This window comes from Salmo salar, chromosome ssa14 (genome assembly GCF_905237065.1).
Source record: "Salmo salar chromosome ssa14, Ssal_v3.1, whole genome shotgun sequence".
In the NCBI taxonomy this organism is placed as follows: Eukaryota; Metazoa; Chordata; class Actinopteri; order Salmoniformes; family Salmonidae; genus Salmo; species Salmo salar.
Window position 1 is genome coordinate 16,618,962 of NC_059455.1, and position 19,503 is coordinate 16,638,464.

Consider the following 19,503-nt stretch of genomic DNA (forward strand, 5'->3'; position numbering starts at 1 on the left):
TATCGACGTCATGGTAACAAAAGATGTCTTTATTCATTGGATATGTACAGCACCTTCCTGCATCAAAAGAGCAAGCTACATTTCCCTTAGTTTTATGGGGTTTTAAAAAAAAATATTGGGGGGTGGGGGTATGAGTTTTTTCTTATTAAAAACACTCAGATTCATTTAGAAAGAAAACAATAGAACATGTGTGCTTTGGTTCAGATGTTTAAAATACCCACAGGGCCAGAACGCAGTAGTTGAGACCACGTGTTGAAAGAGGCAAAAAGCTACAAATGCAAAAACAAAGCGAGACCCAAAAATATGCTTGTAAAACTCGAGAGAGACTGTACATGTGGGTAACAAGTTAATGAATAATGGTTCAGCCTTGGTACTGTCAGCAACAAAAAACAAAATCATATTTAAAAGGGTGCCAAGGCATAAAATCCATAGATTGAAATATGGTGGATGAAAACATTTAAAAAACCAGAAACATCCCTCCATTAAGGCTTGGATCAAGCAGCTAACAGAGGTCCTGGTGACATACCAAAGGAGAGGATTTGAATTTGATTTGTAAATGATTTTCTACTGGAAGAAATGTGTTGTGCTGTTATGTTATACTGCGGAGAAGAAGAAATTCCAGAATTTTGTCATAGTGATGTGTTTGTATGCTGTCAGTCAGTATACTGTATTCGAGGCCTAATTGTTGGTTAACACGTGTGAAGTTCATTTCACATTACTATTTTGTAGGTTGATTTAGTATTAGCAATTACAAACGATTGACATTAAAACACAGATTTGTGACAAAATACTTATCAGAATAAAAAATAAATTTGATAAAATAGAGAGACCTGAAACAAACAAAAGGGAAAGATTAAAAGAGATTAAGCCCTTGATTAGTGGCTCCAATCATAAGCCGACCAACTAGAAGGACACCAGGTAGCACAAGGTCTGGCGAGATTAGGGAGAATAGAAATCCATCTCACAAACATGATGCAAACGCAACATAAAAATGACGGCATTCTGATTTATCAGACCTTATTGCCTCCCATTATCCAGAACAGTGTCTGCATCTCAAATGGCACACTTATGATACCCTATTCCTCATCTAGTGCACTACTTTTTAATTACAGCCACATAGGACAACTACATAGGGCTCTGGTTAAAAGTAGTGCACCACAGGGAATAGGGTGCCATTGAGACCCATCCTAAAAACCAACACCTAAGAGGAACGGGAGGGGATTATTCTTGGACTTTGGCTGCCTCGAAGTTTACCGCCAGTTTCCTGTGTTTCCTCTTGGAGGCGGAGCCGGGGGTGTGGCCTTGGCCCGAGGGGTTCTGTCGTGGCGTTTGGGGTGTGGATGGGGTCCCCGCTGCCTGGGCGGTCTTTGGGGGTGTGGAGGGGGCTGGGGATAGGGAGGGTTGGGAGTGAGACGGGAATTCGCTGCCCGGGGCTTGGTTCCTCGCCTTGTGAGCCGCGTTGCAGAATTCCTGGGGCTTCTCGACCGAGGACACGCGCTTCTTAGTTACCTGACAATAGAAGTAGGTTAGTCAGAGGCTAAGATGGTGTGTTAACATGGGAGCACACAAACAAACATAAGAGTTAATCATGGTCATTTGTCTGGGTTAATCTGTGGTGAAATCCCAAAATACTATTAATATGCATCTTTTGGCCATATAAATAACTCTTTTGTTGTGGTGATTTAATGTGAACTATAGAAACAGGTCCTGGAGCTCCTACCTGCAGGGGGACAAACTGGTTATGTGAGCCGATGGGGACGGAGGGTGCCTGGGGCCGGGCGCCAGGGAAGGTGCCCCCGTAGAAGGGCTGGCCCTGGTGAGGCGGGAGGGGCATGCCCCAGTGTAGGGGACCATACCCCTGAGGAGGCATCAACAGACCACCTGGAGGGAGGGAGAGAGAGAAAGAAAGAGAAACAGTGAAAGGGTTTGGTTCACATCCAGAATGAATTAGTGTCTAAAACCTATCAAGGTGAAAGGGCATTACTGCACCCAGAGGTCGTACAGTATAGTATCAATATAGACATGACGCCAGGGCTCACCCGATTGACCGAATATGTTAGGGACGGGTCCCATGGGCGGTCCCCTTATCTGTCCGACTCCAGAGAACATAGGCGGTGGAAGGGGGAACCCAGAACCCACTGAATTCTGAAGGAGACATAGGGAGAGGGGTTAAAAAACCTACAAATATGGAGACACTGGTCCAATATACACATAACAAAAGAAAAGGAGGAAACACACAGAGATACAGGAAGGACACACACCACACTCACAAGGCGCTGCAGGGCAAAAAGAGCTGCTTTCTCTTTGGCTTCGTTTTCGGACTGACACTGGGGACCTTGGACCACCAGACCACTGGAGAGCTTCACCTGATACACCAGCAGACCCTGGGAGAGAGTGGGATTGTGCTGGAATACGTGCGTGTGTCTATCTTGTATGAAATATTGTGTGTGTGTGTGTGTCTTGTATGCAAGATTGTGTGTGTGTGTGTGTGTGTGTATATATATATTTGCCTCACCTGTCTGCTGCGCATGAAGGTGAAGTCAGGCGGGGCCATACCCAGGCCCATACAGATCCTGGTAAGCTCTGAGGCCACACTGGGGATGATGGAGGAGGGCTGGGGGGACTGCAGGGGAGGGACTGCTACTGCTGGGGCCGCGGGTAACACAGAGTCGCCCATCCTCGCCGCTGATGGGGAAGAAGGGAGAAAAAGGGAGGTTTAAGGGAATGAAGAACAACTGGTTTAATATCTGTTGTACAGTATCTCCACTAAATCCCAAAGTTTCCAAAACTGTTAAAATAATGTCTGTGAGTATAACAGAACTGATATGGCAGGCGAAAACCTGAGGAAAATCCATCCAGGAAGTGCTATTATTTTGAAATGCCTGTTTTCCATTGAAAGCCTATACAAAAACATATGACTCAGTTCACGATCCCTATGGCTTCCACCACATGTGGCCAGTCTTTAGGCATCGTTTCAGGCTTTTACTCTGAAAAATGAGGGAGAAACACCACTTTCAATGAGAGGACAGTGGAAATTTCCAGACATGAGTCCAGCGCGTGACCGGGAGCGTGCCTTTCTTGTTTTTCCTTTTCTATTGAAGCTTTTGTCCGGTTGAAATATGATCGATTATTTATGACAAAAACAACCTGAGGATTGATTATAAACATCGTTTGACATGTTTCCACAAACTTTTATGGTACTTGTTGGATTTTTCGTCTGTCTGTTGTGACTGCGCTTTGTTCCAATGGATTACTGAACAAAACGCAGGTTTTTGAATATAAAGAGGGAATTTATCGAAGAAAACAAACATTTATTGTGTAACATGGAGTCTTGGGAGTGCAACCATATGAAGATCAAAGTGATACATTTTATCACCATTTCTGACTTTTGTTACTCCTCTTCTTGGCTGCTAACGGTTTGTAATGATTTGTCTGCTGGGCGCTGTTCTCAGATAATCGCATGGTGTGCTTTCGCCGTAAAGCCTTTCTGAAATCTGACACAGCGGTTGGATTAACAAGAAGTTTATCTTTAAGCTGGTGTATAACGTTTGTATTTTTATGTATGTTTATTATGAGAATTTCTGTTTTGTTGAGTTTCACGCTCTGCAATTTCACCAGATGTTGTTTGAGACAGTGGATTACTGAACAAAACCCGCTAACAAAACAGAGGTTTTTGAATATAAAGAGGGACTTTATCGAACAAAACAAACATTTATTGGGTAACTGGGAGTCTTGTGAGTGCAACCACATGAAGATCAAAGGTAAGTGATTAATTCTATCGCAATTTCTGACTTTTGTTACTTCTCTACTTGGCTGCTTACTGTTTGTAATGATTTGTCTGCTTGGCGCTGTTCTCAGATAATCGCATGGTTTGCTTTCGCCGTTAAGCCTTTTTGAAATCTGACACCGTGGTTGGATTAACAAGAAGTTAATCTTTAAACCGATGTATAACACTTGTATGTTTCATGAATTTTTATAATGAGTATTTCTGTTTGTGAATTTGGCGCTCTGCAATTTCACTGGATGTTGGCCAGGTGGCACGGTAGCATCCCACACCCCCTAGAGAGGTTAATGTCACAACGTATGAAATCCTGTTCCAGTGCGCTCAGGACCACAGACTGGGGGGGGAAGGTTCAACAGGACAACCACCCTAAGCACACAGCCAAGACAACAATGGAATGGCTTCGGGACAAGTCTCTGAATGTCCTTGAGTGGGCCAGCCAGAGCTCGGACTTGAACCCGATCAAACATCTCTGGAGAGACCTGAAAATAGCTGTGCAGCGACACTCCCCATCCAACCTGACAGAGCTTGAGACAATCTGCAGAGAAGAATGGAAGAAACTCCCAAATACAGGTGTGCCAAGCTTCTAGCGCCATACCCAAGACAGCTCGAGGCTGTAATCGCTGCCAAAGGTGCTTCAACAAAGTACTGAGTGAAGGGTTTGAATACTTAAGGAAATGTGATTAAATGTTTTTTTAATTTGAATACATTTGCAAAAAATTCTAAAAGCGTGTTTTGCTTTGTCATTATGGGGTCTTGTGTGTAGATTGATGAGGGGGGAAAACAATTTAATCAATTTTAGAATAAGGCTGTAACGTAAAAAAATGTGGAAAAAGTAAAGGGGTCTGAATACTTTCCGAAAGCACTGTATATACAAAAGCATGTGGACACCCCTTCAAATGAATGGATTTGGCTATTTCAGCCACACCAGTTTACGACAGGTGTATAAAATAAAGCACACTGCCATGCAATCTCCATTGACAAACATTGGCAATAGAAAGGCCTTACTGATGAGCTCAGTCACTTTCAACGTGGCCTCATCATAGGATGACACCTTTTCCAACAAGCCCTGCTTGAGCTGCCCCGGTCAACTGTAAGTGCTGTTATTGTGAAGAAGAAACGTCTAGGAGTAACAACAGTGGTGGCAGGCCACACAAGCTCACAGAACGGGATCGTCAAGTGCTGAAGCGTGTAGCATGTAAAAAAAAAATCAAAATAAGTCTGTCCTCAGTTGTCACACTCACCACCGAGTTCCAAACTGCCTCCGGAAGCAATGTCAGAACAATAAATGTTTGTCGTGGGCTTCATGAAATGGGTTTCCATGGCCGAGCAGACGCACACAAGCCTAAGATCACAACGCCAAGCGTCGGCTGTAACGTCATTCTATAGCTAGAGGACTCCTGTTATCTCCAGGTGTGATAAGAATCATTATTTTGTCTTTATCTGCTGTGGTCTAGTACTGTCTCTTTGCTATCTAAGGCCATCTACTTTAAGTGCTGCGTGAACTGCTGACTGCTCATAATTTACAGATAGTTGTTGACACAACCAGGGATTGTCTGCCTTCGACTCTCGCTTTCCCCTCCTTGCCTCTTGTCCTCACCCTTTCCCAATTCCCTCCCACTCACAAGACAGGCAATACACTTGACCTCATCTTTACTAGAGGCTGCTTGCCTACTAATCTCACTGCAACCCCCTCCAGGTCTGTGATCACAACTTAGCTTCCTTTTTCTGTCTCCCTTTCCTTCAACACTAACCACTCAGCCCCTACGCAGATGGTCATGCGCTGTCGCAATCTTCGCTCTCTCTCCCACTACCCTCTCCTCTTCTATCCAATCATCTCTCTCCCTTCTGCTAAATCCTTCTCCCTTCAGTGTCCTGATTCTGCCTCTTCAACCCTACTCTCCTCCATTTCCGCATCTTTGACTTGCACTGTCCCCTTTCCTCCCGGCCCACTCGGCTCTTCCCTCCTGCTCAGTGACTCATTGCGACCTTACAGAACAGGGCTGCGGACATGGAGGAAAACGAAACTTTCAGAGGGACTATCATCCTTTCACTCCCTCCTCTTTACCCGCTGCTAAAGCCACATTCTACCACTACATTTCAAGCCTCTGCCTTTTTACCCCTTTTTCTCCCAAATTTCGTGATATCCAATTGGTAATTACAGTCTTGTCCCATCGCTGCAACTCCCGTACGAACTTGGGAGAGGTGAAGGTCGAGAGCCATGCGTCCTCCAAAACACGACCCTGCCAAGCCGCACTGCTTCCTAATACACTCCTCGTTTAACCAGGAAGCCAGCCACACCAATGTGTCGGAGGAAACACCGTCCAACTTGCGACCGTGTCAGCGTGCATTCGCCCGGCCGGCCACAGCAGTTGCTTAACCCTCCCCTAACCCAGATGACACGGGGCCAATTGTGCGCCGCCTCATGGGTCGACACATCCCGGGATCGAACCCGGGTCTGTAGTGACGGCTCTAGCACTGCAATGCAGTGTCTTACCCTGCCGCGCCACTCAGGAGGCCCAAGCTTCTGCCTTTAACCCTAGGAAACTCTTTTCCACCTTCTCCTCCCTCCTTAATCCTCGACCCCCTCCACCCTCCCTCTCTGCGGACAACTTTGTCAACCACTTAAAAAAAAAAAAAGTTGATGACATCAGCCTATTGAGTCCATTGGTCTCACACACACAGAACTACCCTACAACTTGACCTCTTTCTCCCCTCGATCTCCAGAAGACATCCTGCGACTAGTGAGGTCTGGCCGCACGACAACATGCCAGCTCGACCCGATCCCCTCCTCCAGACCTCCCTTCCCTCATCAACTCATCCCTGACCACTGGCTGCATCCACTGACTTCAAAATGGCCCGAGCTGCTCCCCTCCTACAGAAACCAAAACTCGACTTTTCAAAAACCAAAGTCCTTTATCCCTTCTTGACCCTAACCAGTCAGGCTTCAAGACGGATCACTCAACCAAGACTGCTCTTCTCTGTGTCACGGAGGCTCTCCGCACTTCAAAGCTGACTCCCTCTCCTCTGTTCTCATCCTCCTAGATCTATCCGCTGCCTTTGACACCGTGAACCATCAGATCCTCCTCTCCACTCTCTCAGGGCTGGGCATCTCAGGCTATACACACACTCTTGGATTGCATCCTACCTGGCAGGCCGCTCCTACCAGGTGACGTAGAGGGGATCTGTGTCTGCACCACGTACTCTCACTACTGGTGTCCCCCAGGTCTCAGTTCTAGGCCCTCTCCTCTTCTCTCTATAAACCAAGTCACTCGGCTCCGTCATTTCCTCACATGGTCACTCCTATCATTGCTATGCGGATGACACTCAACTACCCCGTCTGAAACCCAGGTGGCGACACGGATCTCTGCGTGCCTGACAGATAACTCAACATGAATGTCGGCCCACCACCTCAAGCTCAACCTTGACAAGACGGAACATGCTCATTCTCCCGGGTAATTCCTGCCTGGAAAATACCTCTCCACCACAGTTGACAACTCCAGTGTCACTCTCGCTGGGTGCAAAGAACATTGGTGTAACCCTGGACAACACCCTGTCATTCTCTGAAAACATCAAAGCAGTGACTGCTCCTGCAGGTTCATGCTCAACAACATCTGTAGAGTACGACCCTACCTCACGCAGGAAGCGGCACAGGTCCTAATCCAGGCACTTGTTCTCTCCCGTCTGGACTACTGCAACTCGCTGTTGGCTGGGCTCCCCGCATGTGCCATTAAACCCCTCAACTTATCTAGAACGCAGCAGCCCGCTTGGTTTTCAACCTTCCCAAATTCTCTAATGTCACCCCGCTCCTCCGCACACTCCTCTGGCTTCCAGTTGAAGCTCGCATCCCACTACAAGACCATGGTGCTAACCTACGGAACAGGAACTGCCCCTCCCTACCTTCAGGCTATGCTCAAACCCTACACCTCAACCCGAGCACTCCGTTCTGCCACCTCAGGTCTCTTGGCCCTCCCACCCCTACGAGAGGGAAGCTCCCGCTCAGCCCAAGCTCTTCTCTGTCCTGGCATCGCAACGGTAGAACCAGCTTCCCCCTGAAGCTAGGACAGCAGAGTCCTTGCCCATCTTCCGAAAACATCAAACTCTACCTCTTCAAACAGTACCTTCAACAATCCTCCTCACCTCAACCCCCTCACAAAAAAACCAAAATTTACAAAAAGAACACTTAACCAGCACTTGCACTTGACCCCCACCCCCCTTTCTAGCTCTGACAACTACGTTAATTGAGGAGAAATGTATTTTCTATGCCTGTGATGTGGTTGTTCTACCTAGCCATCTTAACCTCTCTGGGCTAGGTGGCACCAAATCGTCCCACCTACGTAACAGCCAGTTGAATCCTGTGGCGCGATTTTCAAATGGCTTAGAAATGCTATTACTTCAATTTCCCAAACATATGACTATTTTACAGCTATTTAAAGACAAGACTCTCGTTAATCTAACCACACTGTCCGATTTCAAAAAGGCTTTACAACGAAAACAAAACATTAGATTATGTCAGCAGAGTACCCAGCCAGAAATAATCAGACACCCATTTTTCAAGCTAGCATATAATGTCACATAAACCCAAACCACAGCTAAATGCAGCACTAACCTTTGATGATCTTCATCAGATGACAACCCTAGGACATTATGTTATACAATACATGCATGTTTTGTTCAATCAAGTTCATATTTATATCAAAAAACAGCTTTTTACATTAGCATGTGACGTTCAGAACTAGCATACCCCCGCAAACTTCCGGGGAATTTACTAACAATTTACTAAATTACTCACGATAAACGTTCACAAAAAGCATAACAATTATTTTAAGAATTATAGATACAGAACTCCTCTATGCACTCGATATGTCCGATTTTAAAATAGCTTTTTGGTGAAAGCACATTATGCAATATTCTAAGTACATAGCCCAGCCATCACGGGCTAGCTATTTAGACACCCAGCAAGTTTAGCCTTCACCAAAATCAGATTTACTATAACAAAAATGTTATTACCTTTGTTGTCTTCGTCAGAATGCACTCCCAGGACTTCTACTTCAATAACAAATGTTGGTTTGGTCCCAAATAATCCATCGTTATATCCAAATAGCGGCGTTTTGTTCGTGCGTTCTAGACACTATCCGAAATGGTAAATCAGGGTTACGAGCATGGCGCAATTCGTGACAAAAAAATCTAAATATTCCATTACCGTACTTCGAAGCATGTCAACCGCTGTTTAAAATCAATTTTTATGCAATTTATCTCGTAAAAAAGCGATAATATTCCGACCGGGAATCTGCGTTTCGGTAAACAGAGGAAAAAAACAGAAAGACGGGGGCGACCAGTGCACGCGCCTAAGCCCACTGTCCCCTGATCGGCCACTTGAGAAAGGCGATAATGTGTTTCAGCCTGGGGCTGGAATGACGACATTCAGCTTTTTCCCGGGCTCTGAGAGCCTATTGGAGCCGTGGGAAGTGTCACGTTACCGCAGAGATCCTTTGTTTTGGAAAGAGATGTCAAAGAAAGCCAATAAATGGTCAGACAGGCCACTTCCTGTAAAGGAATCTCTCAGGTTTTTGCCTGCCATATGAGTTCTGTTATACTCACAGACACCATTCGAACAGTTTTAGAAACGTAAGGGTGTTTTCTATCCATATCTAATAAGTATATGCATATTCTAGTTACTGGGTAGGAGTAGTAACCAGATTAAAACGGGTACGTTTTTTATCCGGCGGTGTAAATACTGCCCCCTAGCCCTAAGAGGTTAAGCTAAATGCACTAACTGTGGATAAGAGCGTCTGCTAAGTGACTAAAATGTCATGTCAAATGTGGTGTAAAGCTTGCCGCCATTGGACTCTGGAGCAGTGGAAATGCATTCTCTGGAGTGATGAATCACGCGTCACCATCTGGCAGTCCGACGGACGTATCTGGGTTTGGCGGATGCCAGTTGAACACTACCTGGCCCAATGCATAGTGCCAACGGTAAAGTTTGGTGGAAGATGAATAATAGACTGTGGCTGTTTTTCATGGTTCGGGCTAGGCTCCTTAGTTCCAGTGATGGGAAATCTTAACGCTACAGCATACAATGACATTCTAGACGATTCTGTGCTTCCAACTTTGTGGCAACAGTTTGGGGAAGGCCCTTGATAGTTTCACCATGACAATGCTCCCGTGCACAAAGTGAAGTCCATACAGAAATGGTTTGTCGGGATTGGTGTGGAAGAACTTGACTTGCCTGCAGAGCCCCGACCTCAATCCCATCGAACACCTTTGAGATGAATTGGAACACCGAATGTGAGCCAGGCCTAATCGTCCAACATCAGTGCCCGACCTCACTAATGCTCATGGCTGAATGGAAGCAAGTTCCCGCAGCAATGTTCCAGTGGAAAGCCTTCCCAGAAGAGTGGAGGCAGTTATAGCAGCAATTTGGGACCAACTCCATATTAACGCCCATGATTTTGGAAGGAGACGTTTGACGAGCATGTGTCCACATACTTTTGGTCATGTAGTGTATATTGGCATCTGTATGTGTCTCCCCCAAAAAAAACCCCACATCAGTCAGGCTCTACTAAACATGCAGCGTTACACATAGTTAATCTCACCCAGTTTCTTGGTGGGTCGTCTCTTGTTCTGCTGCTGTGTGTTGAAGGAGACGGGACTAGTGGAGTCAGGGGCGGCGCCAATGTTTAGCATCTCCTTCAGGGCCAGAGTTCCCTTCTACACACAGGAGAACCAACCAACCACAATTAGCCAACTGACCATACCTAACCAAATAACAACAGCACTACTACAACCAGCCACAAGGGAAGGAGCAGATCATTCTAATTTAAAAGAGTTTGAAGTGGGCCACTATAGCATAACACCAACCAGTGAGTACAAGTACCCACCATAGCAAATGACTGCGGAGAAAGCGGCTCCTCTGTTTGGCTCGTGGGCTCTTTGGCTGGAGGGGGTGGAGTTGACTCGTTGCCCTTGGAGATCTTCAGGTTGGCGATCAACTCCTCGAACTCTGTCTGCTGGAGACAGGTGGGTAAGATTGTGTGTGTGTGTGTGTGTGTGTGTGTGTGTGTGTGTGTGTGTGTGTGCACACGCGCGTCTGTGTGTCTCTGTGTACCTTCTTTGTAGCGTTCTGAGCAGGAAACAGAGAATTGACATCTTCGTTTCTCTTGAGGAGTCTGATACTTCCTGTAGGACCCTATAAAACAACATGGAGTTTAACACACACACACACACACACACTCTCTCCCTCACAGAAGTCATACTTGCACATTGAGATCTTACAACAAAAAGAAGAATACAATTATACTCAATATGCATCTTCATTGAGTTGTATTAGTTGGTCTACACTTACAACTTAGACTACACTCACAGCCTTCCACTTGTAATAAGCAACCCTAGAATGAAATCTGCTTTTGCAAAATGCATTTTATTGACTAGTTTCAATTCATTTGTAGTCCTGATTCCTGGCTATGCTGCCGGCTGAGGATGAGGCCTCTGTTCTGCTATTGGTCTACAGCTGTGGGTGATGATTGGAGTTGTAGTTCTCCACTTCCTGAGCTGCTGGGATCTGTAGTCTCCTGATGGTGGCCTGACAGGGTAACAGCCTCAGAGGTGTCACATGCTTGAAAGAACAGATGTTTAAGGGAGTTTATGTAATGATTGTTGCGCTAAAAAACTTTTACTGAAGACTTTTGACTTGGATCACTAGGTTTTACACAAGCAACTATCCTGCAAGTACTTTGTTAATACAGTTTGAAAAACTGCATTCTTCTCAAGAAAGACTGGATGCAGATACTGAGTGGCAGAGTTAAAGAGATAAGGGTACCTTTGCATGGCAGGTTAGAGCTAAAATAATGTAGTGTTTCTAACCTGCTGTCCAGACAAACACTGATCTGAGGTCAGACCCTAAAGTCCGCATCAAAGAGCTGTGACTCAATGTTTAGGGGTGTAAAGTTCAATGGTTAGGGATGAAGGGACAGAGGGGTTTTTCAAGTTCAAAGGTTAGATAAAGTGGTGACTCACAGGTTTGGGAGGTTGCGGTTGTTGACTCTGGGGTTGGTTCCTGCCTTGTTGCCCTTGGAACTGCCCTTCCTTCCCGGGAGACCCTGTACCCCAGGCAGACTTACCCGACTGGGTACGGACACACAGAGATGGTCAGGTGACACAGCCAGGAACAAGGTTGATTGCAATGCGAGCATGGTGACACTGGTACAACCTTATGAATGGACTCACATTGTCTTGTTGCCAGTGAGCTGGTGGTTTCTGGGGCATTCCAGAGCTCTGCAGAGACTGCCACACGTTACTGAACTCCTCATCTTTACCCTGCAGTCACACACAGAGCGAGAGAGACAAAATGTCAAAAATATAAAACAATTAGTGTCATTTCCCCAAATTTGAAACCCTTATTCAAGGTTTCAAAGACTTCTCTGATGAGGATAGGCTACCCGTCCTGTTGGGGGAGGACGCAGAGAGCTGTGGGTTGGCAGCGCACTACATTGGGGCGGCAGGTAGTCTAGTGGTTAGAGCGTTGGACTAGTCACCGAAAGGTTGCAAGATCGAATCCCCGAGCTGACAAGGTACAAATCTGTTGTTCTGCCCCTGAACAAGGCAGTTAACCCACTGTCCCTAGGCTGTCATTGAAAATAAGAATTTGTTCTTAACTGACTTGCATAGTTAAATAAAGGTTAAAGATGAGTATCTGACAGACCAACCGATGTCCTCTATGCTTACTGTTATTGTTCAATGTTATTTTGACCCTTGATTACTTATGTTGCTGTGTCAATATTGATTATTATTAGTACAAATATGTTAATATTGTAAATCTCCAAAGTAAGCGTTGGCAATACGTACATTGTTACGTCAAGCCAATTAAGCAAATTGAATTTAGAGAGCGAGAGAGAGGGGTTACACACCACACACAAATAAGGAATTGTATACAGTAAATCCCACAAAGAGAGACAGACACAGACACAGAGACAGAGACAGCCAGACAGAGCGAGCGAGCCAGACAGAGCGAGCGAGCGAGCCAGACAGACAGAGCGAGCGAGCGAGACAGAGACAGACAGACAGACAGACAGACAGACAGACAGACAGACAGACCGAGAGCGAGCGAGCGAGCGAGCGAGACAGAGCCAGACAGACAGACAGACAGAGCGACGAACGAGACAGACAGACAGACAGACAGCCAGCCAGCCAGCCAGCCAGACAGCCAGCCAGCCAGCCAGACAGACAGACAGACGACGACAGAGCGACGGCAGCAGCGGACAGAGCGGCGAGCGCAGCAGCAGCGAGCGAGCGAGCAGCGAGACGAGCAGAGCGAGCGACAGAGGAGCGAGACAGAGCGAGCGAGACAGAGCAGAGCGAGACAGAGAGCGAGACAGACAGACAGAGCGAGCGAGCCAGACAGACAGACAGAGCGAGCGAGCCAGACAGACAGACAGAGCGAGCGAGCCAGACAGAGCGAGCGAGCCAGAGCGAGCGAGACAGAGCGAGCGAGACAGAGAAGGGAGACAGACAGACAGAGCGAGCGAGACAGACAGACAGAGCGAGCCAGACAGACAGAGCGAGCGAGACAGACAGACAGACAGACAGAGCGAGCCAGACAGACAGAGCGAGCGAGCGAGACAGAGAGAGCGAGACAGAGAGAGCGAGACAGAGAGAGCGAGACAGAGAGAGACACAGACACAGAGAGAGACACAGACACAGAGAGAGACACAGACACAGAGAGAGAGACACAGACACAGAGAGAGAGACACAGACACAGAGAGAGAGACACAGACACAGAGAGAGAGACACAGACACAGAGAGAGAGACACAGACACAGAGAGAGAGACACAGACACAGAGAGAGAGACACAGACACAGAGAGAGAGACAGACACAGAGAGAGAGACAGACACAGAGAGAGAGACAGACAGAGAGACAGACAGAGAGACAGACAGAGAGACAGACAGAGCGAGAGAGACAGACAGAGAGACAGACAGAGAGACAGACAGAGAGACAGACAGAGAGACAGACAGAGAGAGAGAGACAGACAGAGAGAGAGAGACAGACAGAGAGAGAGAGACAGACAGAGAGAGAGAGACAGACAGAGAGAGAGAGACAGACAGACAGAGAGAGACAGACAGACAGAGAGAGAGAGACAGACAGAGAGAGAGAGACAGACAGACAGAGAGAGACAGACAGACAGAGAGAGACAGACAGAGAGAGAGAGACAGACAGAGAGAGAGAGACAGACAGAGAGAGAGAGAGAGCTTACCTTAGGTTTCGGTTTCTGGCTCGCTTTGTGTGCAGAGTTTTTGTTGCCCTGAGTGTCTGCCCTGAGAATGTTCTGTCTGCCGTTCTGCTGCTGAGAGACGGAGGGAGAGAGAAAGGTTGACATCAAGAGGGAGGGACAGAAAGAAAAGTAGGCAAATGTGAGGAACAGAGATAAAAAGTTGGAGGCTATTCATCTTGATCTATGCTGGTTACTCTGTGAGTGGTTAGGCCAGTTTCTAATGAGCACATGGCTCTACTCCAGTCCAACCTGTGTGGATATGAAGGGTGATCGCGGTGAGTGGTTCAGACCGACCATCTGTCCTTTGTTGTGCTGATGGGAGGAGGCAGGCTGGGGCTTGACGACGGCAGTCAGTTTGTGGAAGCCCTGCTCTACACGGCCCCCGTGGCTCAGGTTAATTAAGGCACAGGGGGGCAGCCTGTAGCCACGGCCCGCCGCACACCTAGAGTAGGAAACACACCAGAGTCAGGCGGGCTACAGTCACCCAGATACAGGATCACAACCACACAATAGCCAGTCACAAAAACTCAGGTACTTAACGTTAAAAAAACACACACGATGTAATAGGAAACATGCGGTTGATGGAGGTTTGAAACACTTGACATAGGGCCGGCCTATATGAAACACAGACATGAGGCTGTACCTGATAGTCAGTCCACCAGCAAACTCTTCATCGAAAACAACCTCATACAACACCTCAGCCTCCCGATCAGCTGCCACGGGAGAGAGGTTAAACACAGTTTAGAGACTGTTCAAAGACGAGAGGGTGACCGTGTGTGTGTGTTGTACAGCGCATTCGGTAAGTATTCAGATCCCTCGACTTTTTCCACATTTTGTTACAGCCTTATTCTAATATGGATTACATTGGGTGTTTTTCCCCTCGTCAATCTACACACAATATCCCATAATGACAAAGCAAAAAACAGGTTTTTAGAATTGTTTGCAAATGTAATATAACTGAAATGTAACATTTACATAAGTATTCAGACCCTTTACTCAGTACTTTGTTGAAGCGCCTTTGGCAGTGATTACAGCCTCGAGTCTTCTTGGGTATGATGCTGCAAGCTTGGCACACCTGTATTTTGGGGAGTTTCTCCCGTTCTTCTCTGCAGATCCTCTCAAGCTGTCAGGTTGGATGGGGAGCGTCGCTGTACAGCTATTTTCAGGTCTCTCCGGAGATGTTCAAATCGGGTTCAAGTCCGGGCTCTGGGTGGGCCACTCAAGGACATTCAGAGACTTTTCCCGAAGCCACTCCTGTGTTGTCTTGGCTGTTAGGGTCGTTGTCCTGTTGGAAGGTGAAACTTCAACCCAGTCTGAGGTCCTGAGTGCTCTGGAGCAGGTTTTCATCATGCATCTCTCTGTACTTTGCTCCGTTCATCTTTCCCTCGATCCTGACTAGTCAGCCAGACTGAAAAACATCCCCACAGCATGATGCTGCCACCACGCTTCACCGTAGGGATGGTGCCAGGTTTCCTCCAGACGTGACGCCTGGCATTCAGGCCAAAGAGTTCTATCTTGGTTTCATCAAACCAGAGAATCTTGTTTCTCATGGTCTGGGAGTCCTTTAGGTGCCTTTTGGCAAACTGCAAGTGGGCTGAAGAGGGTTAAACCAAGGCCTTATACCTTTTAAAGGGTTAATAAATGATGTTATGATAAACTGTAAGGTCTCCTCTTCAGGAGACCTCTGTGTGTGTGTGTTAAAACCTGTTTTTGAGTGTTGTGACCTTCAGACATTATCAGAAGGCGTCTACATTCAGACTCCTGTCTGGATCCCACCGTGGTTATTCTGCGGTGGTAACCACGCCTGGTTTGTCACAGGAGATTTCAAGGCTGTCACAGACCTGATGAAACCAGCCACCTGTCAGAAGATGCTTAGACTCCTTCACATTGTTATGGCCCTGTGCTTGTGATGAAAGGTCAAGTTTCGGTCAAACCCACTTCTGAGCTTTGAATTGCTGACAAGATGGTTACTGCTGTCAGGGGAGGTTAGATTTATTCAAATGTTGTTGCCAGGGAAACTCACGCAAGGAGGACTGGGAGAGGCTATATGAGTTACAGGATGTCTTAGACATTTTGCAGAACTTGGGGAGAACTATCATACTGTTATAGAGTACTCTGTACCAACTTCAGCCTACAATTGTATTACTAAAGGAGTATTTTAATAATTAAACAAAGAGTATGTTTCCTTTCCATTACTACGGTATGTTTGATAATTATATAGACCTGATCATTTGTTGAAGAAATTGACCAACATTTTGGCGAGCTTGCCAGGAGCGAGTGACCACTTTGCTCGACTGACCATTGATCCACGTGCAAGCACAACAAAATGACAAGGTAAGCAGATGCCTGTTATATCTAAAGTCTGTCATTTGTATAGCACGCTGTGGTTAATGAGTAATTCTGGCAAGTAAGTGGCGACTCGCTGTTAAATTTATATGAACCTACATTTCTTTGTAATAGTGGAATAATTGAAAGTGTGAAATGATTGTGACAACCCGTGGGAGGAAGCACAGACCACCTAGATGGAAATAGGTTATAAATTCCTGGGTTATATGTTTATTATTGTGAGACTTGGTGATAGGTTCAGGGTAAAATCCCAAGTATAAACGCTGATTGTTGAGATTGTGTGAGACTTGGTGATAGGATTTAGGGCAAAATTCCAAGTATAAACGCTGATTGTTGAGATTATTCTGATAAAATATTCTGTAATTGTTCTATGTATTTTGTAATTGTTCTATGTATCATGTCTTCTGTGTGTGATGGCTGGATGGTGGGACATTAAATCAGGAGTTAGTTATAATCAATATAACGCCCGTGTATTTGAATTAACTGAGTGGACATTCGGATCAGATGCTGGAAGAGTTGCCTGTGGGGGTATAAACCTTAATGCATACACCCTTGCTGTATCAGGAAATAGACCTACCCGTGTGTTACTGACCCATGTTATTTTAAAAAGAAATCGTTTTGAAGTAATAGTTTCTCCCTTGGAAGGAGAAGATTATCACAGAGATACCAGGATTGTTGTGGAGGTTACACCAAAGGTTATACCAGCTATAAATCTTGAACCCTTTACTTTTTCGTGTCGCTCCATAGAGGACGATTATTTTACACCACCCATACATTACATGGTATTCAGTTATCGTTTACTTATCACCCTGCTTTAAATTAACTTACGCGAGTTAAGGGATAGACTATAAACAGCGTTATTTTGCATTCATGCATCTGTATTCACATTACACGTAGAGCCTAAAAAAAATAAAAATAAAAATGTGTGTCTGAGGGGCCGGTCGCAATGAAACCCGCCACCACCCTACAGTTTTTAATTGGGAAATACCCCACTATGGAAAAGGACTTAACCTGGGTTTTCATGAAAAGGCATGATTGGACGAAGGACGCCACTGAATATAGGTTGGCCTTACGGACGGGGTCATTTAATAAAACCAAATATCAACATGTGCAGGACATCGTGAAAAGAAGACAGGAAAATAAGACTAGGGTGAAGAAAAAAATAAATCCACCCTGTTTTCTATGACTGCTTTGTCAATGTTAAAAACAGAGGGTAACCTATTCTGGACTCAACAGAAAGCTACCCGTTTAAAAAACGAATTGACAAAGATTAAAGACCCTGCCTCCGTCAAGACTGAGAAGTTTCCTCTAGAACACAGCGCCCCATCACCCCCTCCCTACTGCGGAGATAGGAATTTCTTCACTACACGCAACGAACTAGTCGCTCCAGGTGATTATTCTTCTCTACAACCGGCAAGAATGTATCAAGAACTTGGAGAAATATGGAATGATACCAAGACACAGTCAACACCCCTCTACCCTAGAGTTGCCACGGCAAAGGACCTCATGGCAGCTCAAGACAAAGAATGTGCTGAGAGAAATGGATAACACTGTTGAGGTTATCAGACAAGGTCGTAATGATGAAGATGAAGAGCAAAGTCTAAGTGGTAATCACACAGTGAATGAAGAGAACAGAAGAGAGGAAGAAGAACAGATACGACTGAGCAAGGAATATGAAGAAAAAATGAAAACTGAACAACACAGGAGACAGTGGAAAGAAAGGAGGAGAGAGGAGGAAGAACGTAAACTATTGAGATTTTTATTTTATTTGATGCTAACAATGAAGAGAAGAGCACTCAAGCGCGTGCTGCCGGTTCACAGAGTATGCAGCAACAGCTGGATCGCTCGAGGGTAGAACTAAGGCGCTTATCAAACATGGTGCAAAGTGAGGTAGAACTATTACAGAGTGAATTTAAAAACATACAGCCCTGGACATCTCAGAGACTGGCGATGAAAAGGACGGAATGGATGAAGACACAGCCAGGTGAAGATGACCGTCCCGTGGGAACTTACCCTCTGGTGATAAAGACTTAACCACGGAGTTTTGGGGACTTGGACAGAGCAGCGAAACAATTGCCCCGCATCACTGCTGGGCATGGAAAAAGATGAAGACTGAAGAAAAAGCAAGGAAGACTGGAATTGACACACAGCTCAAGGCGGCCCAACTGGACAAAGGAAAAACCAACAATCTTATGGTGGCTGTAAACCCAGCTGCTCTGCAGCAGCAGCCTCCTCCACCACTTGCTCCACCGTTTACCCAAGCACCTGCTACTCAGTTCCCTGCTCAACCATCTGGTAACCCACAACCATATGGGAACCCACAACCATATAGGAACCCACAACCATATGGGAACCCACAACCATACCTACCACCACTCAGACAACCGCTGGTGTGCTGGTACTGCGGTGTGGCAGGTCATATGAGAAACATGTGCCCACAACAACCACAGCAGCAGCAGCCACCCTGGCAGCAGAGAGGAAGAGGTCAATGGCGAGGGAACGCTGGCAGAGGGAACTTCCAAGGAGGACGAGGCGAGAGATCGGCCTTTACAGGACAGCCTCAACTTGGCTTTTCTCAGACTCAAATCAATGAATGATCGACAACATGGATGGCCCCAAAAGTCTCCTGTGACAAACCAGGCATGGTTTCCACTGCAGAATAATCAACAATAGGGATGCCCTGACCCCCTTTTCCAGTGTTCCCAGTACATATTTCCGGATAGTACCAAAGAACCAATCATTACTCTGAAGGTCAACGATCAAGAGGTACCATTTTTAATAGACACTGGAGCTCACACCTCCAGCACTGGATCTACAGGCCAACACCTCGGCCTGGGACTCACATCTAAGTCAGTGAAGATGGGAGTCGATGCGATATCTCAAAAGCTGTACTGGACTGAAGATACAACAATTGACCTGGGGGAAGGTAATACTATTAAGGCTCCCTTTCTGACCTCTCCGGCCACTCACGTTAGCCTACTGGGTAGACATTTTCCTGATCAAGTCCAACATGATTCTAAGGCCAGGCCTGACCTTTATGATGATCCTCTTGATCTCCCTGACGTTACTCTCTTTGTTGACTGCTCTGCCTTTATTGATAGGGAGACT

At 46.2% G+C, this 19,503-nt stretch overlaps 1 protein-coding gene across 4 annotated transcripts in view; it reads right to left on the reverse strand.

Moving 5' to 3' along the window:
• The window catches only part of LOC106568870 (5'-3' exoribonuclease 1), a 36,792-nt gene continuing 17,289 nt past the window's right edge, over positions 1-19,503 (reverse strand). The window contains exons 29-41 of one of the 4 annotated variants that reach the window (XM_014139624.2): positions 14,693-14,762; positions 14,299-14,491; positions 14,032-14,118; positions 12,008-12,097; positions 11,798-11,905; positions 10,890-10,970; positions 10,663-10,791; positions 10,378-10,492; positions 2,516-2,685; positions 2,262-2,384; positions 2,040-2,145; positions 1,721-1,881; positions 1-1,509 (exon numbers count right to left, since the gene is read on the reverse strand). In XM_014139624.2, the coding sequence (XP_013995099.1) occupies positions 1,222-1,509; positions 1,721-1,881; positions 2,040-2,145; positions 2,262-2,384; positions 2,516-2,685; positions 10,378-10,492; positions 10,663-10,791; positions 10,890-10,970; positions 11,798-11,905; positions 12,008-12,097; positions 14,032-14,118; positions 14,299-14,491; positions 14,693-14,762 (1,721 nt within the window). In that variant the 3' untranslated portion in view covers positions 1-1,221. Of the gene's footprint in view, positions 1,510-1,720; positions 1,882-2,039; positions 2,146-2,261; positions 2,385-2,515; positions 2,686-10,377; positions 10,493-10,662; positions 10,792-10,889; positions 10,971-11,797; positions 11,906-12,007; positions 12,098-14,031; positions 14,122-14,298; positions 14,492-14,692; positions 14,763-19,503 lie in introns of all 4 variants that reach the window. The other 3 variants (XM_014139623.2, XM_014139625.2, XM_014139622.2) reach the window with 3 other exon arrangements.